The 27,317-nt window shown below is 49.5% G+C and overlaps 1 protein-coding gene across 8 annotated transcripts in view; it reads right to left on the bottom strand.

The window, feature by feature from the left end:
• The window catches only part of MDGA1 (MAM domain containing glycosylphosphatidylinositol anchor 1), a 67,491-nt gene that overhangs the window by 29,137 nt on the left and 11,037 nt on the right, over window positions 1-27,317 (bottom strand). For all 8 annotated transcript variants that reach the window (XM_063604887.1, XM_063604883.1, XM_063604882.1 and 5 more), the window contains exon 2: window positions 4,094-4,233. In XM_063604887.1, coding sequence (XP_063460957.1) covers window positions 4,094-4,233 — 140 coding nt within the window. The remainder of the gene's footprint in view (window positions 1-4,093; window positions 4,234-27,317) is intronic.

Consider the following 27,317-nt stretch of genomic DNA (forward strand, 5'->3'; position numbering starts at 1 on the left):
GACATGAAAACATTTGATCCTTTTGTACTTGATGTTTTATGTTTACATAAAACATTTTGTCTAGATGGAGTTTGTTTACATACTGCTCAAGCCTTGGTATGCTTTATGCATCTGAGAGTTCCTACCTTTTTTCAATTCTACAAAATTCTCAGTCTTTATCTCTCTTTTTTTTTAATCACTAGAGATGAGGTCTTGCTCTGTCACCCAGGCTGGAGTGCAGTGGTACTCTTGGGCTCAAGGATCCTCCTGCCACAGACTCCCAAGTAGCTAGGACTACAGGGGTGTGCCACCACACCTGGCTAATTTTTTTTTTTTTTGGTAGAGCTAGGGTCTCACTATGTTGCCCAGGCTGGTCTTGAACACCTGGCCTGAAGCAGTCCCCCCACCTTGGTGTCCCAAAGTGCTAGGATTACAGGTGTGAGCCACTGCACCTGGTCCTTCATCTCTTTAAATATTGCCTCCTCTCTTTTTCTATTCATTCCTTCTGGAATGCCTAAATTTATGTTGTAGCTTCTCATTCTATCCTCCATGTCTCTCAACTTCTTTTTCACATCTCCTGTCTCTGTCTTCCCTGGACTCCATTGGAAATGCATGGCTGATTTCCTCAGATCTATTATTCAATTCACTAATTTTTTTCTTTAGCTATCTCTAGGGTACTGAGGCCAACATTTTTAAAGACTGTATTATTTTTATTTCTAGGATTTCTGTTTGCTAATTTCTGTACATAACTGATCAAGTTTTATAATCTCCTGTATTATGGATTCTATTCCTTCCATTATCTCTTCCAATATTTAATTTTTTAAAATTTTGAAGACCCTTTCAAATTGCTGTATTTTCTCTAGTTCCTCAGTTGTGAATTATTCACCTTGTTGGGTCTATGGACTGACTCTTCTGGCACTGTATTTTTTAATATTTTAAAATTTTACTCCACAGGTTTGTACTCAGTGGGATTATCTTCCATAGAAGTCCTACTTGGACCTTTATGGTCCTGTTTCTCATTCACTACTTGGGTATAGGTGGTTGCCTATACTGAAGATCATGGGTTCATATGTCCAAAACATTTTTATGTTGGTTTCTCAGGTTAGGGTTTCCTCACTATTTGGATATTGCAAAATACAGACAGGTTTAGGGTTATGCTATCTCATAGGTGGCTGCATTTTTATCCACACCCTGAAGGACAGTCTGTTCCCTGCAGTGACTCTGGGCTGTGGGACAGAGATCTTCTGGTCCTCATTCATAGATGATGCCACTCTTGTTGAGTTTCCAGCTTTAGGTAGAGTTCAATTCCAGCTCCCAGCCATGGATGGACCTGTAGCCTCAATGCATACCCCTTATGTGTGTGTTAATACAACTATCAGTAGTGTGTATGCAGTGCCAGTCTCTTCATGGGCTAGGCTCCTCAACTTCTGCTACCTGCCATCACTGTAGATTCTGTCTGCATTTCTGGCCCCCAGATATCCCTCCTTCTCACAGCTTGTTTGGAGTGAGGCACTCCATGTTCCCTCAGTCCCTTAGTCCCCCATCTTGACCACTAAGTGGGCCATGAGATGATATTTGCCTTGTTTCTCTAGTAGTCTGGATGCTCCATGAGAACAGAAACTAAGGGGCATCTTTAGGACCCATAACTTTGCTTGGCATGTAGCAGGTGCTCAATAAATATTTCTTATAATGAAACAAGCAAAAAAGCTAGAAGGCATTTTAGGAGAGGCAAGCAACTTTGGCTAAAGCAGGAATGAACAGATGTGTACTTGGGGATGATGGGGAAGCAAGTCTGACTAGAGCACAGGGTGTGAGGAGGGTGGCAGTGGGAGATCAGACAAGAGAGGCAGGTGGAGGCCAGATTGTAGAAGGTCTTTGATTCCATCCCTAGGAGCTTGAATGAATCTGGTAAATGAAGGGGAGCCATTGGACATCTCTGAGCAGGGGAGTGATATGATGTAGCACAACAGGGGTTATCATTCTGGTAGCAAAGTGCAGGAACGGATTGAAGGGAGCTGGGTGCAATGGCTCATGCCCGTAATCCCCGCACTTTGAGAGGCTGAGGCAGGAGGATCACTTGAGCCCAGGAGGTCAAGACCAGCATAGGCAACATGGTGAAAACCTGTCTCTGAAAAAAAAAAAGAAAAATTAGCTGGGCATGGAGGCGCATGCCTGTAGTCCCAGGTACTTGGGAGGCTGAGGGGGAAGGATTGCTTGAGCCCAGAAGTTCAAGGCTGCAGTGAGCCTTATTGCACAACTACACTCCAGCCTGGGCGACACAGCAAGACCCTGTCTCGAAAAAAAAAAAAAATAGATGGGAGGAGGGGTGAGGTGAGAGATTGGGAGGTCAGTTTAGAGTCTACTGCAATGGTCCAAGCAACAGGACTGATAGGCTGACCCAGAGGGGTAATGAAGAAAAGAGAAGAGAAGACCCATGCAAGAAACATAAAAAGAAAGGCGTGCCAGTACAGTGCTTCACATCTGTAATCTCAGCACTTAGGGAGGCTGAAGCAGGAGTTCAAGACCAGAGTTCAAGCAAGAGTTCTAGGCTTGAAGCCAGGAGTTCAAGACCAGCCTGGGTAACATAGGGACACCCTGTATCTACAAAAAAAATTAAAAATGATCCAGGCATGGTGACACACACCCGTGGTCTCAGCTACTTGGTCAGATGAGGTGGGAGGATCACTTGAGCACAGGAGGTCGAGGCTACAGTAAGCTGTGATCACACCACTGCACTCAGCCTGGGCAACAAAGTGAGACCCCATCTCAAAAAAAAAAAGAAAAGAAAAGAAAAGAAAACAAGGAAGGCCTCAGAGTCTGGCTAGATGTGAAGAATGAGAAGATGCAAGGTCAAATATGAGCCCAAGGGTTTGCGCCTGGGTGGCAGAACGAATGAAACCACTGATGGAAATAGAAAACCAGGTACACATACACACAGCCACAACCACACATGACCCATACAGGGACACCCAAGGGGACACACACAGATGGCCAGTGCAGCCTTAGGGAGAATGACCCAGTGGCCTCACTGGCTTTTAGGGAGGACCATCCATCCTTTAATGATCACACCTGACACAGACATCGACCTACTCCAGCAGCATTGTTTTCCCTTCTAAAACACGCCTTTGAGAAGGAGCAGCAGTGATCATAGTTTTTTGTCCATCTGCCTGTCTCAAGGCCGAACCTACTAAAGCCATCTATGTTCCCAAAATGATCTAGAAAAAAGAATTTTGTATTTCACTGTCCTTTCTAGGATCCAATTGTCACCCTTTCTGTTGCTATTAAAGGTCACAGTAGCTCACCAGCAAATTCCTCCCATCCCTTCAGCCCACCTCCTCCCTACTTCCTCCCCTCAGCTCTCAGTGATCACAGGCCAGTGCTTCCTGCCTGAGCCATACACTTCGACTGTGACAAAATTCATCTGGCATTCCCAGATTCTTATTTTCTGTTTCTAATTGCTTTGGATCTTTGAACCTCAAGGGTGTGAAGCTTGCCTGCCAGAAACCTGAATTAGATAGAGATCACGTTTTCTATGCTGATTTTCACTCCTGAAGTTCCCAACTCAAAGATGGACATGCTGGGAGGAAGCAGAGTAAGCTAAGAGGACACTGGTTCTGGATTCAATGTCTGCTTCCATCCTCACAAGAGCTGCGTGCGCTTGGGAGTTTACCCAAACTCGCTGAGTTGCAAATTCCTCAGCTGCAAAAGGGGGTCACTAATGCCTTCCTCACTGCACAGCTGTGAGGCTCCAAAGGGAAAACACTGGAGAAAGTGGCTGGCACCGTGCCTGGCACATGGTCTGCCCACAGACACATTAGAAAGTGCATCTAAGGATGTGTCTGCTCAACAGATCCGTGGAATGGAGTGGAATTGAACAACCGGCATTCCATTTTTCCCCTTAGCCGTCCATGTTTTCAGGTGAATGAGCCCATAGCCTCCAGCCCTTCCCCACAGAGTTAATTTTCCTGCTATTTCCCCAGCCCCCATCTCCTGTTCTCTGCCTCCATGCTGCGGTGCATCGTGAGTCCTCATCTCCTGCTGCCTCTTCTTAAGTGCTGAGCCTAGGCAAGGTGAGGGGAGGAGGGACCTGAGCAAGGCTGGGCTGGGGGCTTACCTGGGGTCGAGGGTGCCCTGTTACAAGGCACTGCAGCATGAGGGTATCCCCCTCCCGGATGGTGTAGACACGCTCGCTGATATTGTCCTCTTTCACCACACATGCCTGGCCCGCATGCACGATCTGCGCCTGGGCTGGAGCTGGCGGGAGAGGATGGAGGAGGAGGTTTAGAGAAGAGGTGCCAAGGCCAGAAGAAGTCTGGGGCTCCCTCCTGAGTGTATCTGGGAGGGGTCAGCCCAGATCTCCCCAGGCCATTCCTCAGAGGCCTGACCCCACTGAGCCCAGGAAAGAAACCTCTCAGGACCTCTAGGACAGAACCAGGCGGGCCAGGAACTCAGGAAAGGGACAGTTCCCCAACCCCTTGCAAGAGAGCTGTGCTTTTCAGTGGGCTGATTGTGTGAAGGGGCTTTGTCATCTGTACAGACTGGTCATCACTCAGTTAGCATCACCATCTTAGCAGTCCTGGCGGTGGATGCCATCGGTGCCCCTCCCGGCTCCCCAAGGTGACAGGTGCATCCATCCCCAGCTGCTGACAGCTCAGGGTGCTCACCTTCCCCAGGGAATTGCCTTTAGCCAAGAGAGCTGCCTTGGCCAGAAATGCCAAATGCCTAGGAGATTACACCCTCTCCCCCACAATACACATACACACACACACACACACACACACACACAGAGATGGGGTGACTATGGCACTGTCATACTCCAGAGCTCCCCTGGAAACAGGCTAAGCTTCCTGAGCCACATCTTTGCTTGGCTGCCTCACTCATTCCCTCAGTTTCTCTTGAGAGCATCTTCCCAGCAAATCACTTGCCTAAACCATAACTCCCCAGCCCCAACCATCTCAGGCTTTGCTTTTAGAGAGCCTAACCTAAGACAGACAGACAGACAGACAGACAGATACAGATACACACACACACACACACACACACACACACACCTGGCTGCACACTGCCCTCCCCGAAGGCCTTCATTGTTTTTTCATTGCTCTCTCAGCCTGTGTCCAGCTTCTTCTCCAAGGGACAGAAATGCTCACAGAAGTTGGGGCCTGGGAGCTGGCAAAAGGCTGTGGCTCCTCCCTGACCTCTCTCACAGTGCCCAGGGCTGAGCTGTGGCCCAGGCTAGGGGACCAAAGCTAGGATATGGCTAGATGGGCCCAGTGGGAAATGACTGAACTTGCCAAGGTCACAGCCCCTACCTCATTGTCTAGCCCCATCGTCCTAAAGGCAAACCAGGTCCCAGCCCCCCAGTGCTTAAACTCTAGGAAGAGGAAAAGACCCTAACTTCACAGGTTCTGCTCACAGCTGAGAAGGGAGAGAGTGAAGGTAGAAGACCTGATACTGGGCACGAGGAACACAAGGAGGTATAAATGACATCCCTGCTCTAAAGAGGGGCACAGGGGTGTTAAAATAGAAATCATAAGAGTGATGGAACCGACTCTGTGGCTAAGAGATATCAAATTACAAACAGGACCTAAGGCCATGCGAGGCCCAGGGTAAGTTACACCCCCTGCTCTTAAAGAATAAGCTATGTTCTAGCTGCCACAAGGCTTTCTGTTTTCTCTAGCAGCTATACAAGCCCTGGCCTGGAGATAAGCAATACTGAAACAATTGCAGACCATCTACTGCCAGACACCAACTAACTGGCCTCCTGTTCCACCAGCCATAACTACACCTTTGATCAGACAAGAGACTGATTTCAGTAGCTTTCTCTTGATAAAAGACCAGCAACCATGGACTGGTTCTGGCCAGTTGACAGAGGCTGCCCACTAAGTGCCTTTGTGTCTTCTGTGTCACCTTTTGACACATAGGCCAGATTGTGGTACATTTAAACGTTGTCTGCACCCCAAAGTGAACATGAGACACATGTAACATGCACGTTTGCTTACTATGCATGTGTGCATTCCCCCTTTGTGAATATTCATAGCTCCTCCCATAACCTCTTGAAAATGTATACCTGGCCCACCTGTTCAGCAGAAATTCCTGTCTCACCTTTCCTCCTTCAAAGTGACTGCTTTCAGTCTCTGCCAGAGGCTACGCTTCCCAGCCTGTTAGGATGGCTACCCCATAGAACGCAATCCTCTATAAGAAATAAAGCTCTCGGCTGGGCATGGTGGCTCACGCCTGTAATCCCAGCCCTTTGGGAGGCCGAGGCGGGTGGATCACGAGGTCAGGAGTTCAAGACCAGCCTGATCAACATGCTGAAACCCCGTCTCTACTAAAAATACAAAAAAAAAAAAAAAAAAAATTAGCCAGGCATGGTGGTGCGTACCCGTAATCCCAGCTACTCAGGAAGCTGAGGCAGGAGAATTGCTTGAACCTGGGAGGTGGAAGTTGCAGTGAGCAGAGATCGAGCCACTGCACTCCAGCCTGGGCCACAGAGGGATACTCCGTCTCAAAAAAATAAATAAATAAATAAAGTTGTCTTCTCTGAATTTATAATTCTCATGATTCTTCAGTTAACAGAGGTAAGAAGATAAATAAGATAAAGCCTGTACAGAATGTACAACTTTCTCCAGGAAACATCCCATGACTGACAGGTGCCTTCCTTCTTTATGTGCCTAGAGTATGCATCACTCCACCAGTGCAATAATAAAGCAGCAGGCCTGTGTTTCTGTCAAATTCAGGATTCTTGTCTTTCTGCCTACCAGACCTTGAGCTTTACCTTTATCTTGGGATCCCCGGCACAAGGCCTTGAACATAGTAGGTGCTCAGTGAATGTTGAATGAATGGATTTATAAAGATGTCCCAAGGTGAAGTTGCTGGGGGACATAAGAGAGATATAGAAGGCCCTGGGATGTCAGAAAACAGGCATCACCATCTTCTGGAGGAAGAACCACAGAGGGTTCCATGGAAAAGGTAGCTTTTGAACCAGGCCTCAGGGAACAGGGAGGCTCTATGCTAGTTGACAGGGCAGAGTCCCAGATTATATCCCACAGGGTAAACCTCTAGTGATCTTTGGACATTAGTTTTCTCATCTCTAAAATGAAGAGAACACTACCAACCCTAAGAACTCACAATGGTAGATGTGATGATAACACAGGATAAATGAAAAATGCTTAGTAGAGTCGTAATGTGTTTTACAGATGCTGCAAGTAGGGCCTTCCCCCAACACTGATGGGACAGACATGAACTAATCACAGAGGTAGAGTCCACAGAGGTGGCCCGGCAGCAGGTCAATAAACTTGGTCAGCAACTGGGAGTGACACAGGCTATGTTTAACCATGAGGATCTCTGCAAACAGCAGCAGGTTCAGTGAACAGTGGTAGCTGCCACCAACCCAGAGTCTGAGTGTCCAGGTGACCATCCTGCCTGCCTGGCTGCCACAGAGGAATGAACCTGGCTGGCTGTCAGGAGACAAGCAATGTATGCCTTGGGCAAGCCAATTCACCACCTTGGGCCTCAGTTTCCCTACCCATAGGAAGGATAGATTAGATGACTTCTGAGGTCTTTTTCAACTCACACTTTCTATGAATTTTGTAATCAGCACATAGTCCCTATATAAGATGCACTCTAGAATCTGGGAACTGGGCCCAAAACTGTCACCTCATGCAATAAAAATGCATGAACATCTTTCACCATAAGTGAAAGAGATAGCCATCTGTGGCCAAAGTCCTCGGGAAATCTCATCAAGAAACAACCCACCAAAAGATGATGTGCATGCTGGTTGCTGATAAGACCAAGAGGCCTGGGGTGCCTCTCAACAAGGAAGACATCGATTTAACAGGCTCCAGTGGAAGATAAGCTGTAATCTTGGACACTGTGGCTTGCCTGTAGCAAGGCAGTATTGTAATGACAGAAGCTTTGGTGACAGATAAGGAATACTGAAAAAGAGCTGGAGAGCTGGACTTTCTTAGAGCACAGCTAGCACAGGCCAGGGAAGATGAAGCCTGACCAGCAGACACAGGGCCTCTGGTCACCTGACAGGTGTATTTCCCCACTGGAGAAGGGGCCATGAGTGGATATCAGAGATGATACTGTTAAGATTATCCAGCTCCTGGCCAGGTGTGGTGACTCACTTACAATCCCAGCACTTTGGGAGGCTGAGGCGGGAGGATCACTTGAGCCCAGGACTTCTAGACCAGCCTGGGCAACATAGTGAGGCTCTGTCTCTACAAAAACTGCAAAAATTAGCCAGGCATGGGGGTGTGTGCCTGCAGTCCCAGCTATTCAGGAGGCTGAGGCAGGAGGATCATTTGAGCCCAAGAATTCAAGGCTGCAATGAGCTATGATCATGCCACTGCATTCCAGCCTGGGCAACAGAGTGAGATTCTGTCTAAAAAAAAAAAAAAAAAAAAAAGGTGATCCAGCTCCCTTTGATGACCTTAAGTATTAAGACGCCCAACTCTAAAATGCTAGAATCACTTTGAAGAAATTCAGGCAGTACCTACTAAAGGTAAACAGGTGTATACTCCATGATGTAGCAATTTCACTCCTGGGTATGTACCCAGTAGAAATGAGTACTTATGGCAACCAAACAATAAGTACAAAGAGATTCACAGTGGCTTTATTCACAATTGCTAAAAACAAGAACAACCTATGTGTCATCCATCAAGAATTCTATGAGTAAATAAGTTCTGGTATCTTCATACAAAGGAATATTCCCCGTTAAGTGAAAAAGGTGAACTATAGACAGACATGACACTGTTGAATCTCACAGGCGCAATTTGAGTGAAAGAACCCAGACACAAACATACAGTGAATTGTAATGCTAAAGACAGAAAATAAAAAGAATAGTGTGTGATTTCATTTATTCAAAACTTAAAACTGGAAGAACTAATCTTAGGGTAACAGAGGCCTAACACTGATTGCCCTTGGGTGGGGTGGGAGATTATTTGCTGGGAAGGGCACAAGAGAACTAACTTTTTCTCTCTTTCTCTCTCTCTCTTTCTTTTTTGAGACGGAGTCTAGCTCTGTCACCCAGGCTGGAGTGCAGTGGCACGATCTCAGTTCACTGCAACCTCTGCCTCCCGGGTTCAAGCAATTCTCCTGCCTCAGCCTCCCGAGTAGCTGGGATTACAGGTGTCTGCCACCACGCCCAGGTAATTTTTGTATTTTTAGTAGAGACGGGTTTTCACTGTGTTGGCCAGGCTGGTCTCGAACTCCTGACCTCGTGATCCACCCTCCTCGGCCTCCCAAAGTGCTGGGATTACAGGCATGAGCCACTACACCTGGCCAAGAGAACTTTCTTGGGGAGAAGAAGAGATCCCATCTGGTGAGATGGAAATGTTGGACATTTTGATCTGAGTGGTGTTTGCACAGTGTCTGGATACACAAATAAAAACACATCAAGGTATCTGCTTTGGACTTCACCATATTATACCTTCTAAATTACACCTCAGTTTTTAGAAAACAGCATCCACTGTCCTGGGATGATATTAACCATTGAAATTATCCAGGATAACCCATTTACTATTATAGTTACCCAACTCCCTTTATTCTCACTGTTACTTGATGAGCCACTTCCCATTGCTGATTTGGTTCCAGGTACAGTTTTCCTTCTGAAATGAGTCCTCACTAGTAGTACATTACCTAGTGCCCCTTGGCCTTGGCCTTTCAATTTGCTCATCACCCCCCACTGAGTTTCTTTAACATGAGTCAGCCTCCCATTGGCTCAGGTCACCCTTGGAATGGCCAGAACCATGTTTCTGACCCTGAACCCCAAAGGGTCCCTGCCCCACTGAACCTCAGCCTTCATCCAGCTCCACATACCCTAGGAAGGCACTGCCTGCAGCAGCATCTCCTGATTCGGAAGGCAACCCGGGCAGGGCTGTTTCAAGATACACCATGACATGATCCTTTCATTCAATCTGTCGAACAATAAATGCTTCTGGGCCAGGCACTGTGCTGGGCACTGGAGATACTGTCATGAAAAGCAAACAAGAGATGGCTCTCAAAGAGCATTGCTGGGGAGATGGATAGCAAAAAAGGAAACAGAAATGGACAGGGTGGTTTCAGAGTGTGTTAAATGCTATGATGACTCGAAAACAGGGAGATGTGATAAGGAACCATGGGGAGAGGAAAGGTCTGCTTTAGAGAGATGGAAACAGCACAGCTGTGGAGTCACACAATCTGGGGCCCATTCCTGGCTCTGCTACCCACTAGCTGGGTGATGCTGTGTGATGCTGAGCAAATTACTTAACCTCTCTGAGCCTCAGCCTCTTCATTTATAAAATAAGAACAACGATGCCTTCTCCCAGGGCTGCTAATGAGGGGCTAATTCAATATATGTAAAACACCTGGCCAAATAGTATGTGCTGTCTCCATAAATGACAGCTCCCAAGATGATGAAATAGGAGCAAGAGATAGAGAAAGGGGACCACCTGCTGTGCACCCGTACACATGCAACCTAGGGGTGGAAATGCTCAAAGCAGACATTAAACGGGTAGGGATGTTTCATGAATATGTTCAAAATTCATGCTGAGGGCTGTGCAGGGCTTCAGAGGGGATGGAAAGTGGGAAGGGCTGGAGCCCTTCCCCAAGCATCCCCCTTCTCATGGTACTAGTGCACTTGGCTGTGTGGCTTTCAGCAAGTTACTTAAGCCTTAGTTTTCTCATTTGCAAAATGGGGTTGTTGTGAGGAATAAATAAAGAGACTCATGTAAAGTGTTTAAAACAGTGCCTGGTACGCAGTATGCAATCTAAAAATGTCAGCCAGCATTATTATTCTATAAATGATCCTGCACTCCTCTCAAGAATTCACGTCCCCTGCAGCCTGCAAGCCATTTGCATGAAAGGACCCTGCCTTCTCTGTCACAGATAATGAGGGTTGGTACCTTCCTGGGGTCCACTGTATATTTCCAAGCTCCTTGCCTCAGTTCTGCGAAGCAGAAAGGGAAAGTCATATTTAGCTCCATTGGCAGAGAAGGAGACCAATGCCTGGAAGAGGAACCGTCTTGTCCAAGTCACTCACTGAGACAGCAGCACAGCCGAGACTCAAACCCAGGCCTTCCACCTGCTAACTTGGGACTCTGTTCATTGTCCCCAGGAATTTCAGAGGCATGGCTGGATTTGATCATCTTTGCTTGACACCATATTAGTGGATAGAAAACTGAACAGGATTTCAGAACCAAGTGTGCTTCCTTGCCTCTGGTCTATGAGACTTTCCTATTTTACTCTCCTGATTTCTATCAACAAAACCCCATGGAAAAGGAAAACAGCCTCTGCCAACCTGTGTGCCACAGAGTGTTCACTGATAGTCCATCACAGACGATTTTCACTGTCAATTAAGGACGCTGCATGTTCTTTCTCTCACTCTCTCTGAGAAAGACTTAGTACACAAAGTATATTATTAAAGGCTCTGAAAAGTCCTGCAGTAAACACATCTGTGTAACTTGGTTTAACTCAGTGCTTTCTAAACGTATTTGGCCATAAACCCCCTTCTTTGCAGAGCAAAACATCCTGAGAGACAGCAATGTTCTGTAAAACTAGTGGAGAAAAGCTTAATACAAAACTGACAGCTGAGGTGTTAACACGCCCCTCCCCAGTCCCTTAGTTAAGAACAGCCAAGTGGCCTGAGACATGTCACCCTTGGGGCAGCATCCTAATGAGCACAGCCGAGGCAGAATGCTGCTGGCCTATCAGCTTACTCTTTTCCTCCCCAAAAATTAAACACCCAAAATATATAGTTATGGGTGGGGTCTTCCAGCACCCAGTAGGCCCAGTGAGGAAGCCACAAACTCTCAGGGAGTCAGACTAAGACAAACTCCAACCTGCCAACTAAGGGTCCAAAGAGAATTCTCACTGCAATGGGCGAATTTCACCAAAGACCCCCATCCCCCATAAAAGAATCCATGCCCAGCTGCTATAACCACAGGTACGGGTGCTATAAAATGCACGTGGATACAACACTAGGGTGAGGGCCAAACAAGACAGACAGCAAGACAAATGGAAAACCTTGATTAAAAGCACCTTCAGGCCTATAATCCCAGCACTTTGGGAGGCCAACGTAGGAGGATCGCTTGAGCTCAGGAGTTCGAGACCAGCCTGGGCAACATGGTGAAACCCCATCTCTACCAAAAATATAAAAACTTAGCCAGCATGGTGGTGCACACCTGTGTTCCCAGTTACTCGGGAGCCTGAGGTGGGTGAATGGCTTGAGCTCAGGAGGTGGAAATTGCAGTGAGCTGAGATCATATCACTGCACTCCAACCTGGGTGACAGAGTGAGACTCCATCTAAAAAAAAGAAAAAAAAAAGTTCCTTCAGGCCGGGCACAGTGCCTCATGCTTGTAATCCCAACATTTTGGGAAGCTGAGGCAGGAGAATTGCCTGAGGCTAGGGGTTCAAGACCAGCCTGGGCATCATAGCAAGACCCCATCTCTAAAAAAAAAAAAAATTTTAATGAGCTGGGCGTGGTGCCACATGCCTGTAATCCTAGCTAAGAGGGAGGATTGCTTGAGCTCAGGAGATCAAGGCTGCAGTGAGCCATGGTTGCACACTGCACTCCAGCCTGGGCGACAGAGCAAGACCCCTATCAAAAAAACAAAAGCTCAGCCAATAATCAATGAAGAGGACTGTTGCCCTCTTCCTGCTTCTGGCTCCTTCAGGGAAAGAGTCTGCAGGCTGGGAAACGACCAAAGAACAGGGTGAGGAAGGGGCAAGGAGACAAAAGGAGAAGGAGGGGCTGCAAAATTCTCCCCCCAGAGTTGGTTCTATCTGCCCACAGATGACAGAGCAGGTGCCACCACCCCAGCCACCTCCCAGAAGCATCACTGAGTGTTCTGGATGGAGTGGCACAGAATTGGGATCTGTGTTCTGGTCCTGGCTTCCATCAGACAGTCATTCAACAAGCCCTTATCAGTATGAGGTGCTAAGCTTGGTTCTGAGGTAACAGAGAGCTGTGGCACTCAGGCTCTGCACTAGGGAAGCAATAGCTAGAAAAGCTGAATAAGAACGATGCTTATAAAGGCCCACTGAGAGGCAGAGAGAGAGCAGGGAGGGATTGCTGTGAACTAGAGACTAGTGCTGTCTCAGGTCTCCCCCCACCCCCATCCCCATAATATAACATTAACTGCAATAGCTACCCTTTATTGACATTTACTCTGCCAGCAATATATTGAGTGCTTTATATCTTTTATCATATTTACTGCTCCTAACAAGCCTACTATGGTTCGGACTTTTCAGATGAGGAAGCTGAGGTTCAGCGAGGTTATATAAGTTACCCAAGGACACCCCATTGGTCTGGAGTCTGTCTGACTCTCCGTCTTTCATGCTAACCGCCATGCATTTCCACTTCCCACGTGCCTAGCCCAGTGCAGGGCTCACAGCTCAGGACGGAGCCTCCACGTTCCTGGTGGGACCGATGCTGTGCAGCATCCTCAGAAACCGTCCCTCCCTCACCGTGACACCTCTCGCCCTCCCAGATCCTGGTATGCAAGTGTTTATTGATCCTTTTATGCATGTAATGCAAATGGACACTTAATAATTTAGTGGAGTTAATAGTGCTGAAATATTAACAGGCTTTTCTCTTTTAATTAGCTGCTCAGAGAATGGCGGTCGGGGGCCTGGGAGGAGGCTTTCCTGGGCAGGCGCCTGGCCTGCTCCGCCTGGGCCTCCTTCTGCCAGGGATGATGTTCCGAGCCTCTCTACAGACTGTGAGCCATCAAGCGTGGGCCTCTTGGGAAAATTAGCCCTGCCCTTCTGTGCTCACTGCATCGGGAGTTGCTCTGCCCTTACCACAGCCCCGCTCTCTGCAGAGCTGGCTGGAGCCTGTCCTCTGTTCACCACAGCCGGGGGTGGACCAGGTGACTTCTCAGAGGTGCTCTGAGGCTGGGGGAGGCTCCAGTTCTGTGCTAGGAAAGCCGACTTGAAACAGCCCAAACCCACTCACACCATCTCCTCCAGCCTTGCCTGAACGCAGAGCATCTTGAGGGAAAGCAGTAACAGACTTTTGGCCCATCCACTTCTGGTCATTCTCTCTCCGATCATTAGACTCATGTTCGAGTCCATTTCCTTCCCATCCTCCCTCTCGCTCCCTGTCCTCCCAGTCCCTCAAAGGGCATACACAATCACCTTTTAATTTGCCATTGATTCATTAATTGGCTCTGTAACATTTTCTGAGCACCTATTATGTGAAATCTCCTGCCCTCAGCGCTGGGACACAGAGCCAAATGAGGCATAGCCCTTCTGGGCAAAGAACCTCTGCCCTCTCCCTGCTGCAAACCATATTAAAGCCTGTTCCCCGACACAAGGCCTTTTCTGCTCATCAAAACCAAACCCCTATTCAGCCAACCTTCCCTTTGGCTGCAAAAATCTCTCCCTAACCAGAGTGCATGTGTCTCTGACCTCCGGGTACAAGGGCACTGTCACTGAATACAGCAACCAGCCACAGCTGAAAGGATCAGTGTGCAGGCCGCCACCCCGCCACCACAATTGAATGCAAAAACAAGGTCTGCTTTCATAGTCAGATGCAAGCCTGCTACAGTTTGCAGGGCCTTGTTCCATTTGCAGAGCCTGCCACTGTGGCGCCTGGAGCTTCTGGGAGAGGCTGGCGCCCTTACAACTCTCCTCTGCTGCAAGTGGCGGCTGGTCCATTATGTCCCATTCCCTGGGGATGTTCAGCACCACTGCGCCCACATCCTGGTCTCATTGGAAGGCACACAGGTATTGAAAGTGGCAGGTGATGCTCATAGAATCTTCACTGTCTATCAATGGAAGTCTAATCTGCACACCCACTTATAGAACTAGAGGGTGTCTGGACAGGCCACCAGAAAAGCCCTTTAATGAGGACTTTTAGGTCTCCTGATGAAAACTATAAAGGGACTTTCTCCTGGTGGGTCCCAGCATGCCAGGATGAAAACTGCTAATGATTGCTGGGCACGGCGGCTCACACCTGTAATCCTAGCACTTTGGGAGGCTGAGGCAGGCGGATCATTAGAGATCAGGAGTTCGAAACCAGCCTGGCCAACATGGTGAAACCTCGTCTCTACTAAAAATACAAAAAATTAGCTGAGTGTGGTGGCAGGCGCCTGTAATCCCAGCTACTTGGGAGGCTGAGGCGGGAGCATCACTTGAACCTGGGAGGTGGAGGCTGCAGTGGGCCGAGATCGTGCTATTGCACTCCAGCCTGGGCGACAGACAGAGACTACATCTCAAAAAAGCAAAAACAGCAACAACAAAAAACTGTTAATGATGAGGGGACACAGGTCATCTCCAATCAGTAAAGGCAGGACAAGTTGGGCACTGCTTGATCAGAGGCTTTAAATGCAAATCTGAGAGGGCTGCTCAACGGCATAGGGTGAGGGGTAGGGAGGAGTGCGCTACCTTTTACTCAGTGACCAAGTGACCTTGGGAAAGTTGTTTAACCTCCTTTAGCCTCAGTTTCTTCATCTGCAAAATGGGGATAGTACTACATCTCAGGCTTCAATGGAGATAACTTTTGGGTTGTTGTGAGGATTCGATGAGACAATGCACATCGGGTACATCACACAGTGACTTGTACTCAGCAGGTACTTAATAAATTTCAGTTCCATTTCCACTTAATAAGATAGCCCAGGATGCTTTGGGAACCTATTCCAAGGTCTTGCAAGAAAAAAATGTGAAACCGAATGAGGTCTACTGAAGGATTACCGGGAGTTTGTAATCCTGAGAGATCAGAACATTAAGGTGGGCTGAAAGTAGTAATCACTGGGAGGAAAAGCTCTCCCTGTGAGAATATGTAAGATGATGGAAAAGAGAGGCTTCCACCCATCAGGGCAGAGAATGACTCCTAGGATCCCAAGGTCTGAGCCTTCCTGGCCCAGCGATGTGGGACCCACGGACACAGGGTTACTCATGGTTACTCATGTAAAATTTCCTTGCCTGGATCCCAGAAAGGAAAGTTCTAGCCCCACCAAGCTCTGCTGGTCTTGGAGACCCCATCACTGTGGTTCACTTGGCACTGGTCCCTGGCAGCAGCCCAGGGTCTAGATCTGACAAGCCTGCACCTGTCAAAGCATACCTATTGAACCAAGCCCACGGAAACAGTAATTTCTGGGTGACTTGAGGCAAATCATTTACCCATCTAGTCTACAGCCTCAGCTTCCTAACTAGAGAATGGACATAACAGGGCTCCCTATTGTGAGTGTGAGACCCACTGAGAATGGAATGCCCTGCGCACAGTGCATGCTGCCTAGTAGATACGCTAAAAGTACAGTTAGAAGGGGCTGACATAAAACCAGACTCATGAGTGTGTCTGCTCTGAGAAGGTCCTCCTGTTCCAGGGTGGATCCTGATAGGCCCCAGTCTCTAGGAGTCTGTGGCCAGTCGCTAGGGATAGGGCACCACCAGGGTAGGACTGGAGACACACTGCCAGATCCAGGCCTCCAACCCAGAAGGCAGAGCCTGGGCCAGGAAGTGGGGATGGCAGTGGCTTTGCTAAAGCAAGGAGCCCCCAAAGCACCACCTGATCAAAAAGCCCAGTGAGGCAAAGGGATGGAACATGGCTCTCTCCAAGGCCCACAGAGCTAAACCCCAACTCTCAAGTAGGCTCAGCTTGGGGTTCTGGCACAGGCCTGAAGATAGGGGCCAAAGGGAGAAAATGAGGCTAAGGCACTGGATTTGGGCTGCAGTGGGCATCTGGGGACCCTGAGCCCTCACATAAGCATGGATGGAGGTAGGTGGCAGGGGAGTCCTTTCCACAGAGTGCAGTAGAAAAGCAACCAAACCTGGCCCAGCATGATGGCTCATGCTTGTAATCCCAGCACTTTGGGAGGCTGAGGCTGGTAGATTACTGGAGGTCAGGAGTTCAAGACCAGCCTGGCCAACATGGTGAAACCCCAACTCTACTAAAAATACAAAATTAGCTGGGTGTGGTGGCTTGTGCCTGTAATCCCAGCTACTTGGGAGGCTGAGGCAGGAGAATCACTTGAAGCCGGGAGGCAGAGGTTGCAGTGAGCCGAGATTGTGCCATTGCACTCCAGCCTGGGCAAAAACAGCAAAACTCCATCTCAACAGAAAAAAAAAAAAAAAAAAAGGAAAAGCAACCAAACCTGCAAGAACTAGTTAGAGGCTTCACTCCAGCACTTAACTTGCCTAAGCCCCCACTTCCCCATATAAAACAGAGGCCAGTAACATTAGGCTCACAGTGTCTTATTAAGTGAGATGACATTTAAGAAAGTATCATGTAAACTGTAAAGTTCTTCATAGAGCAGGACTTATTATTATTAGGTGCCGAACGACCCAAGTATGGCTTCAGGAGGTTCAAATTGGAAGTTAAAAAGCAGGCCATAATGCACCTATTAAACCAGTGAAAATAAATTAAAATGATAAAATCCATTGTGGCCGGGCTGTGCACAACACCAGCTCAAACTTTCCGTCACACAACCCGGCAGTGCGAAATGAGAACCATAAAACTGTTCCTATCCTATGACCTGTTAGGCAGTCTCACTTTGGGGAATAGGCCCCAAGGAAATAATTTAAAAGGAAAAAGTAATTCACATAAGGATATTCACGGCGGAGCTATTTAAAAGAAAGGGAAATTGGCTCCTACCCAAACGCTCGGCAGCAGAGAAATGGTGACCCAAACTCCAGCTCATCGATGCAGGGGGTGCCCTGCGGCCATTAAAGTGACAGGTCTGAGGGCTCAGTCAATAGCAGGAGACGTGTGTAGGAGATAAAGTCAGCCGAGAAAGCAGAACGGACCACTGTTTACTGCTATGTAAAAATATATTGACAGGTATGGGCAGGGAGTTTAGAATGAATGGTTAATGTTTGATGGTCATTGGGCTTCTTTTTTTTCTATGAAGTTGTTTAAGTGGATAATAATAACAATAACAACAATCAAAGCAAATCAGTGTTGCAGCTTGAGAGCTGGTGGGGCCTTGGCCCATAGCAGCACAGAAAGGGAGGGAAGGAAGGACAGCATTTCTGGGGGTCTCCCACAGCCTGGCAGACTCTGACCCCCTCCGACCTCGGGTCACTGTGGGTCCCTGGGTAGAGCTCCAGCTCCTAGAAAGCACCCCACCCAGCTGCATGGGGAGATAGGGGTGCTGCACTCCAACTTCTAGCAACCCCTAAAGCCATCTCTGCATATGCAGTTACCTGGTTCCTCCAGGCCAGGCCTTGGCTTCAACCCAGGAGACCACAGGAAAATTAGCTCTGAGGTTAAAGAACCAGGGAGCAGAAATGTAAGGAGGACCTCATTCGCTTTATGGCCCCTCCATCCACTGACCTCCAGCAGCCAACTTTCACTGCCCCCCAGTACCCCCAAGGGTTGGGAGCCACTCCTCACCCCCACACCTGTATTAGTGGGAACACGTTGTCTCCCATTAACCAAGTATCAGCCAGAAATCTGGGAGTCATCCATGACTTTTCTCCTCCTCCCACACCCCACACCCAATTCACCAGCAAGCTCTGTCGGCTTGACCTTCAGAACCAATCAGGAATCTGCCCCCTGCGATGCCACCCTAGTCTTAGCCCCCACTACCAAGGCCTGCCTGGCTTGTGACAGCAGCCTCCTGATAGGTCTTCCCTGCTTCCTCCCTTGCCTGCTGTAGCCTGTTCTCCACCAGCAGGCAGAGGATCTCATCTCTCCTCTGCTCTCCCTGTCATGACTCCCATCCCACTTGGGGTCAAAGCCAATGCATTTTCAACAGCCTGCCATGCCCTCTGCCATCGGCTCCCAGCCCCACTTCCCATTCTACTGCCCTCCCCACTCCAGCTGCATTGCCCTCTTTGTCAGTCTTCAAGCAGGCCTGGCCCCTTCCCACCTCAGGGCCTTTGCACTTACAGCCCCACCCCCTCCCCACTGCTTGGATTGCTCTTCCCCAGCTCTCCAGAGCCTGCTCCATCCCTTCCTTCAGTTGTCTTCTGAGAGGCCTTCCCTGACCACCCTGTTTAAGACAGCCCGCCCGCCCCCACCTCCATCACGCTCAATCCCTTTCCCTGCTACGCATGTTCGTAACACTCATCAAATCAACACCCTGCATATTAAATAGTCACTTGTTTATTCTCTTTCTGTATCCTTTTCAAAAGGCGAGCACCCCTGGGAGCAAAAGCACATTAAATCCCTTAAAGGGATGAACAATCTTTTTTTTCAAGCATCAATTCAGGAAACATAAAGTTTAGGAGCATGTTTTCTTTAGCATCAGGTATATTTATAAATTGAGAAATGCAATACCTGCCCTCCTGCTTAAGTAGTCTCTTATTTTTTCTCCATCACTGAAGGGTTTCCTCTCCTTTTTTGGCTAAAATTTTAGAAACCACATAAGTGGCAGACTCCATAGGATCTGATTGTAATGCTGAGCCTCTGAACAACTTTTAAATGACTTGAAATCGAGTAGGTGGGGGGAGAAAAAAGAAGGACTCGGGGATGGAGAAGGACAACTGGACCAGAGTTCAATCACAGCCAGGGACAGAAAAGCCCCTATCAGGAGATAGCTGGGGGCTGTGGATGCGGGAGGAGGGAGGCTGCCCCTTGGGAGGAAAATGGGGTCTGGAACGGACAGTGGGTGGGTGGCAGTAAAGGGCTGGTGCAAAACACCTGTCTCCAAGCCCTGTACAGTAGCTTGAAGGGAAGATTCTTGCTATAAACTTCCCCAAAAGGAAAATGGGAAGAGGATTGGAATTCTTCTACCCTTCCTCCTGGGCCAGGGTCTCAGTCTTGTTCCCTCTCTCTCCTGATATTGTGACACGTGCCTGTACACAGAGCCTCCCATGCCGCCTCCCTGGTGGCAGCCTCTGTGCCTCAGCCAGTGACAGTGGCAGCTTCCTGAGCCAGGCCTCGGCGATGGAATCACTCACTTAGCAAACCCTCCTCCGAACAGCGGTGGTCATTGCCTCCCACATGCCAGGCACATGGCTTCCCACACATTCCTCATTTCCCCTTTACCACAGCCCTCTGAGGAAGGTACCAGTATTAGCCCTGTCTTGTGCATGGCGTAACTGAGGCACAGTGCGACACCTGCCCACGATCACATGGCTAGTGAGCGGCCGAGCAGACCTCCACCCCAGGTCTGTTTCAGAAGCCTCTGCTCCTATCCTTCAGGCCACACTGCCTCCCTACGCTCCCACCTGAGCGAGAGATGGTTATTCATCGACTTCATTATATTTAGTTACTTGATTCTGAAATTAGATCTCGATGGTGTCATGGAGCCTGGCAAGTCATGTGTGACAGCTGACCTCAGAGCTGCTAGTTACTGACACCTCAGTGTGAAGAACTTCTCTGGTTACTCCCCTCCCGGAGCGGGGGGTGGGCGCTGACACACCAGGGAAGGAAAGGTGGGGATGGAAAGTGAGCTGTGCGGGATCACTTGCCTGACCCTTCCCAGAATCCTCCTCTCCAGCTGCCGTGGCACCACCTCTGTGGAGGCCTGTGCCCTGATGGGGAGGGCAAGGTGGGGCCAAAAGAAGCAATCGGGGAGAAAGGAAGCCAGCCTGCTCAGAGGCATCAGCCCTGTGACCCTCAGCCACTAGGGCTACCCTTAGAAGGGAGAAGCACCTCCCAAGAAGAAGTGAGAAGGGCTGAGCAGAGATGCATGAAGGAGGTGACAGAGGTATGCAAAGGGTGGGAGGAGCACCAGTGAGGAAACTGAGGCACATGAAGAAGACCGGACCCTGCAAGGACTAGACACGCGGCAGCACTAGTCCAGTGCCCGGCAAACAGCAGGTACTTAATACGACCAGAGTTGTAGTTAGTGCAGGTGCTCAAAAGATTGCCTGGTTAGGACACCACAGAGCCCCAGTTTGCTCAGGCTGGGAAGTAAGCATGAGCACTGGATCGGAAGGCCGTGCTGGGGCTCTCCACACTGCACCAGCGCTTTTCAAAGGTGCCAACTCCCCTCTGGGCCTCAACAGCCCCCCTGCCACTTGGCCCAGCTGGGGCCACTGTCTCCATGCACCCAGCCCAGCCCCCAATCTGGCACGGGCGCAGCGGGTGAGCGCACGCCTGGCGCAGGCCCCAGTGCCCGGGAGAGAGGCTCCGAGCAGGCGGCTTTGTGTTTTGTGAAAACCAAATCCACAACTGAGCTCTCCAGCCAAGCAGGGCCTGCTGGGAAGCCTGGCAGACCTCCCTCCCTGTCCCCTACTGAGGCCCACCCTTCCTCCTCAGCTCCCCACCCCCAGGAACCCTGGGCAGGACCAGCTGCCACCCCGGCTGGCATGGGGGGTTAAGGGGGATGGGTCTGGGCCCAGCTCTGGCAGTGCCTGGGTTTGCCCTCCTACCCTGACCCCCTTCCTGCCTGAGTAAATTGGAATACAAATCAGAGGGAAACACTTTCCTCTGTTTGAACAAATTGCTATGGATTCCTCCCTGTCTCAGGTCAGGGCTCACGATGGGGGATATTTTCACTCGCGGACTGCTAATAGACTCAGGAGAAGCTGCTGGATCGATCGAGGCCAGGAAAATTAGCCAGGAGCTCCAGGCCAGCCTCGGCCTGCCCCTGCCCCCCTCTTCAGGTCTCCTAGGAAGGGTGGTGGGGGCCATACCCAGGCTGGACATAAGTCCCTGACTGATGACCCAGGGTGCTGGATGCCCGTGCCCACCCCCTGCCTTGGAACCAAGACAAAGGTGACCAGAGGCCATCTGGAGGGGCAGCGAGATAAAGGTGGACCCAGAGAAGCCCCTAAAGAGGTCTGCAGGACCCCTACCACACATATACATAGTTCCCTGCACATACATGTTCTTGTGTGCAACATCATCACCCATATACACACCTACAGCACACACATGCCAGTGTATATTACATGCACAAAAAATACAAATAATGTGCACTTGCACAAGGCAGAGAGAACTGGAGGAACATGTTACAGCTTCTGTTGAGGTACCAAGTGAGAGCAGTTTATCTCATACCAGTGGTCCCTATACACAGATACACACACACACTGATCCCCAACAGAAGAGGAGGAGGGGACAATGAGGGCACGAAGCCCACCCTCACCCCAGCCAGGCTTTGCAGCCCCTGCTCCCTCAAGTCCCCAGAAAGGAGGGAGTGAAGCAGACAAGGGTGTCAGTGCTTTGGGCACATTGGGGCATCCCTCAGTAGCAAGCTCTTCCTAGTATCACTTGAGGCCACTTTGCCAGCAGGCACAGTAAAGGAGGTGCATGGCTTGATCAAAAAGAAAGCTACTCATGTCCCCTGCCTACTACCCTCGCCCACATCACACACACACACACCCCTCTGGAAATGAGAATCTAGATCTGGCTTGGGAGATGGATGTGGAAGAGGAGAGAGTAATCACTGGCAGATACAGCAGGGCCACCAGCTTGGTGAGACCCTTCACCTCTGGCTGTTGGTTTCTGCCTCTAAAAACTGAGCGGGTAGGCTGGGCGCAGTGGCTTATGCCTGTAATCTCAGCACTTTGGGAGGCCGAGGTGGGCGGATCACCTGAGGTCAGGAGTGCAAGACCAGCTTGGCCAACATAGCGAAACCCGGTCTCTACTAGAAATACAAAATTAGCTGGGTGTGGTGGCGGGTGCCTGTAATCCCGGCTACTCGGGAGGTTGAGGAGGGAGAATCCCTTGAACCCAAGAGGTAGAGATTGCAGTGAGCCAAGATTGTACCATTGCACTCCAGCCTGGGTGACAGAGAGAGACTGCCTCAAAAAACAAGCAAACAAACAAACAAAAAACTGAGCAGGTAGAAACAGGCAACCTCTAAGCCCTTTACCTTTGACCTTCCATGATTCCAGGCTGAGCCCCCTCTCTGCTGCGTGGCCTGAGAACTTCTCTTGTTTTCTCTGGGCTTCAGATTTATCTCCTGACAAATGATTAGATTTGCCCTAAGATTCCCGCTGGCTCTGTCACTTTATAAGTCTGTGATTCTAGATCATCTCTGTCTTGTTCTCTGCTGTATCCTCAGCACCTAGAACAGAGTCTGGCACACTGCAGGGGGGTTCAATAAATACTGAATTAGTTAATTAACCTCAGGTCCCAGTTATTAGTGAAGAGAGAGAGAGAAATATACAACAGGGTAGAAGTGCTGCTCTGAGCCGGACTCATGAGGCTCAGGTATATTCAGGGGTGCAGGCCACTCTGGTCATAGCCCATGGCTTGGCTCCTGGGCAGGGAAGTAGACAGAATGCAGTCGACCTTATTACCCTCTAACCCCTAACAATTGTTTCACCCAGAATCCTGCCTACAGGGAGAAGGAGCAGTCTTCTAGTCTAGACTGTCCCCACCTCTATGTTGGTTTTAAATTCAGTGGGATGGAGAACATGGTGCCTCTCCTGACAATGCCCAAAGGACCCTGTAGATTCTGGGTGTGTCCTTAGTGATGTTCAACCCTGTCCTCCGCAGGTATAAGGCATCCTTCAGGGAGAGCCTGAATTCTATCAGGAGAGTCTTGGAGAAATCGACACACTTGGATTCTGGCCACAAAATCCAAGGAAGTAAATGAGCAGTGAGCAGGTCTGGTGGCTGCAGGCGAGAGTTTACAGCCTGGAACGGAGGCTTGTACATGCAGCCCTGAGCATGAGACCTAAAAACAAAGAGCTCCACACAGAAAGCTGGCTCTGAAAAAGCAAGACCATGGCTTAGGCAAGATGTAATACAGACTGTTGCTGCCCCACCTGCATCCCCTCTCCTAAACACTTCAGTGCACCACCAGCCAGCTCCCAATTGCCAATGCCTGCGGGCACCTCTCTGCCTGAGGGCCATCTCTCGCCACTAGAGCTTGCGCTGCCTGTGTGTGCAGTGGTTTAGGAGTACCGGGAATTAACACCCCCAGGAGCAGCCTCACCCAGTGACAGATGCGGGGTGGGTGTATACATGCCCCAGTTCCCTCACCCCATGGTGGGATAACTCTGAAATGTGTTTCACAAAGCATGCCAGAGTTCCCCCAAGGGACACCGATGTAACTGACTTGATAAGGCATCTTTCACTGGCTTCCTTTGCTTCCCTGTCTCGCTTCCCCATTCCTCTACCAGAGTTTCCTGGACTTACCTCCCAAATAATTACAGCATTCAGCTCCTTATCTCAGAGTCTATTTCTGGGGCAACCCAAACTAAGACTATGAGTCCAAGTGTGTTTTGACTGTCCATGGTGTCCACTACGAAATTTCTCACATGGCCACAACACAGAGTCCACATATTGCCTAATGACCCCTCTACACACATATCAAATACCCCACCATCATCCTCTTCCTCCACCCACCACTCCCCTGGAAACTTCCTTGCCTGAATCTCATGGCTCAAGATCCAGCTCATCTGATCAACCAACCTGTGCCATGGGGAGAAGGCTTAGGGCTGCCAGGTATTCCCAGAGTAACCTTCTGGAAACAGTGGCAGTGCTTCTGCCAGCTAACTTGTTAATAACTCTAAAGTGGAACTTGTAGGCAGTGTGACAAGATGTTGGACCCGGTGGAGACTGGCAGCAACCTCCAGTTCACACTACCAAGCAGGCTCACCTTCCTACCCACAAGGGCGGGGGAAGCCCTGACATTTCCAATAAGGGCCTCTAACATCTAACCAGAGTTCTAGACCCAGAATGAGCCCCAGATTCTGTAGTCTGGATGCAATGAGGTCTGAGAATAAGAAATGAGGTTCACAGGGGTGGGGGAAGGATTATAGAGATGTGGGCACACAATGAGCTTATAAACGCCATGCAGACATGTCCTGGATTCTCCTAAGCCTGGGAGGTGACACAGGAGAATGAGAAAGAAAGCTGTAGAAAGTCCTTTGACATGGCTTTTAACTTCAGCCTCGGCACCTAATTGCTGTGTGACCTTGATAAGCCACTTGCCTTCTGCGGTCTCAGTTTCTTCCTGCAATGAATCTGGAAGATTTGTTTTTGGGTCATTGAAGGCCACTGGCTGGCAGCTGAGCTCACTCCTTGCCATACCCTTGTGCCCCTCCTCATGGCCTTCTCTGTGTCTACCCTGTAGTCTTATTCCAGAAAGAAAAGTGAATTCAGGTCTTGCCATGGCACAGAACTTCGGCTTGCCTTATGGGCTTTATGTATCTTGCCAGAAGGTAACCTGGCCTCCTCAAGGTCCCCTGCATTTTACTGGAACACCGGAATCAAACCCAAGTAGATGAGGCCACTGAAATTCAATTCATTTCCCCATCTCTATCCGCCCAGTATCCCTCTCAGAGATGGGGGAAATGCCTTCATCAAGAGTTTCTAAAGAATCACTTGGCAGCTGGGCACAGTGGCTCATACTTGTAATCTGAGCACTTTGGGAGGCCGAGGCGGGCAGATTGCTTGAGCCCAGGAGTTTGAGGCCAGCCTGGGCAACATGGCAAAATCTCGTCTCTACAAAAATACAAAAAATTAACCGGGTGTGGTGGCACATGCTTGTAATCCCAGCTACTCAAAAGCTGAGGCACTTGAACCCAGGAGACGGAGAATGCAGTAAGCTGAGATGGTGCCACTGCACTCCAGCCTAGGAGAAAGAGTGAGATATTGTCTCAAAACATTAAAAAAAAAAAAAAATCACTTCAGGAGCGCCTCAGGGCCGAGGAGTTACTCAAGTTCAACTCAGAGGTCTCCGTTCCTGAATCTTTCTTTCTGATAAGTTGTTACAGAAAGTTGAAACAAGGTCAATAGGAAGAACTTCCCAAAATGAAGGACCAGAGGCACTGAGCAAACAGCAGTGGGGCTGCTTGGTCTCAGGTGGGTGTGGGCCTGCTGAGAGGCAGAAAGATGAGTTAGATCACCTCCGGACCACAGCCTCTCACACAGCCCATCCGTCTCTCTTCCCAGAAATCAGGAGGCTGCTTTTTCTGGAACCACAGAGCTCTTCTGCCGTTGGGGCTGAAAGGAGACACCTGCTAGCAGAGAGAGGTACCAACCAGTAGACATTAACAATCCCAGGGACATGTGAACCGACAGTGTCGGGGGGTGCTGACAGACGGGAAGCTGGTGGGACTCTCACTTGAATGTCTGGGTGACCCAAGCAAGTCATCCCCCTCCTCTAGGTCTCTGTCTTTCCTCAGGTCTCTTCTGGGCATCTTCAGAGCAGCCAGGACCCCCACCCCCACCCCTACCTGAGCTAGGCTGGCAGAGTGGGGCGAGGTGAGGATAGGCTGGCAGAGTGGGGTGAGTGAGGAGGAGAGCAGTCATTCACATTCATCTAAATCCCCTCTCATTCAAGAAACACCAACTGCCCCTAAAACGGGTGTTTGTGGCAAAGACTGCTCATCACCCACCCAATACCCACTCTCCCTTTCTTTCTAACAGAATACAGATATTTTCGCAGATGGGAATGTGCCCATCTAAAAAACCCTATTTCTCAGCCTGCCTTGAAGCTAAGAATGGCCAGTAAGATGTAAGCGGAAGTCACTGTAGGGTGTTTCTGGGAAAGCTCCTTAAAGACAGCAGACTCAGCCGACAGGCCTGCCTTTTAAAGGTTCCTGCTCTCTTCGTTCCTGGAATGTCTCATGATGGCTGAGCCCCATCAGCCTTTTGGTGACCTTGAGGCAAAATGTCAAAAGGCAGGGTTCCCAACCTTTGCTGCACACTGGAATCACGTAGGGACTTTTTTTTTAAGGCAGATGACTGGTTTCCACCCCCTAGACATTCTGATTTAATGGGTATGTTGTGCAACCTGGGCATTTTTTTTTTTTTTGAGATGGAGTTTCACTCTCGTTGCTCAGGCTGGAGTGCAGTGGTGTGATCTCGGCTCACTACAGCCTCGGCCTCCCTGATTCAAGCGATTCTCCTGCCTCAGCCTCCCGAGTAGCTGGGATTACAGGTGTCCCCCACCACACCTGGCTAATTTTTTTTATTTTTAGTAGAGACGGGGTTTCACCATGTTGCCCAGGCTGGTCTCGAACTCCTGACCTCAGGAGATCCACCCGCCTCGGCCTCCCAAAGTTTTGGGATTACAGGTGTGAGTCACTGAGCCTAGCCAGCATCAGGACTTTTTAAACCTTCCAGGTTATTCTAACATGCAGCCAAGTTTGAGAACCACCACCGTGAGAAGAGCAGAGCACGAAGATGAAAGGAGCTTTGAGAACCTACCTCGAGACTTGAGAAAGTCATCATTTGTTTAAGCCTTTCTGGTCAGGTCTTTCTTTCTAGCAAACAGGCCTGGGGGTCCTTATGCTGCTCCCTTGGGCCAACCCATCTGCCACAGCACAGGCTGGGGAACAAAAACCTGCCAGGGAATGCCTTCAGAAACCTCACACTTGGGGAAGTAGACAGGCACTGGACTTTGCATTGGGCAGTCCTGAGCTCGAACCCTGACTCCACCACCGCCTAACTGTAGGGCCCTGGGCAAGTCAATCAATGTGAACCTCAGCTCCTCCATCTGGAAAATGAGGGCATTAGAAAAGGCTGTGTGTTCACCAGCTCAAATGTGAGCTCCT

Source organism: Pan paniscus, chromosome 5 (genome assembly GCF_029289425.2).
Source record: "Pan paniscus chromosome 5, NHGRI_mPanPan1-v2.0_pri, whole genome shotgun sequence".
Classification (NCBI taxonomy): domain Eukaryota; kingdom Metazoa; phylum Chordata; class Mammalia; order Primates; family Hominidae; genus Pan; species Pan paniscus.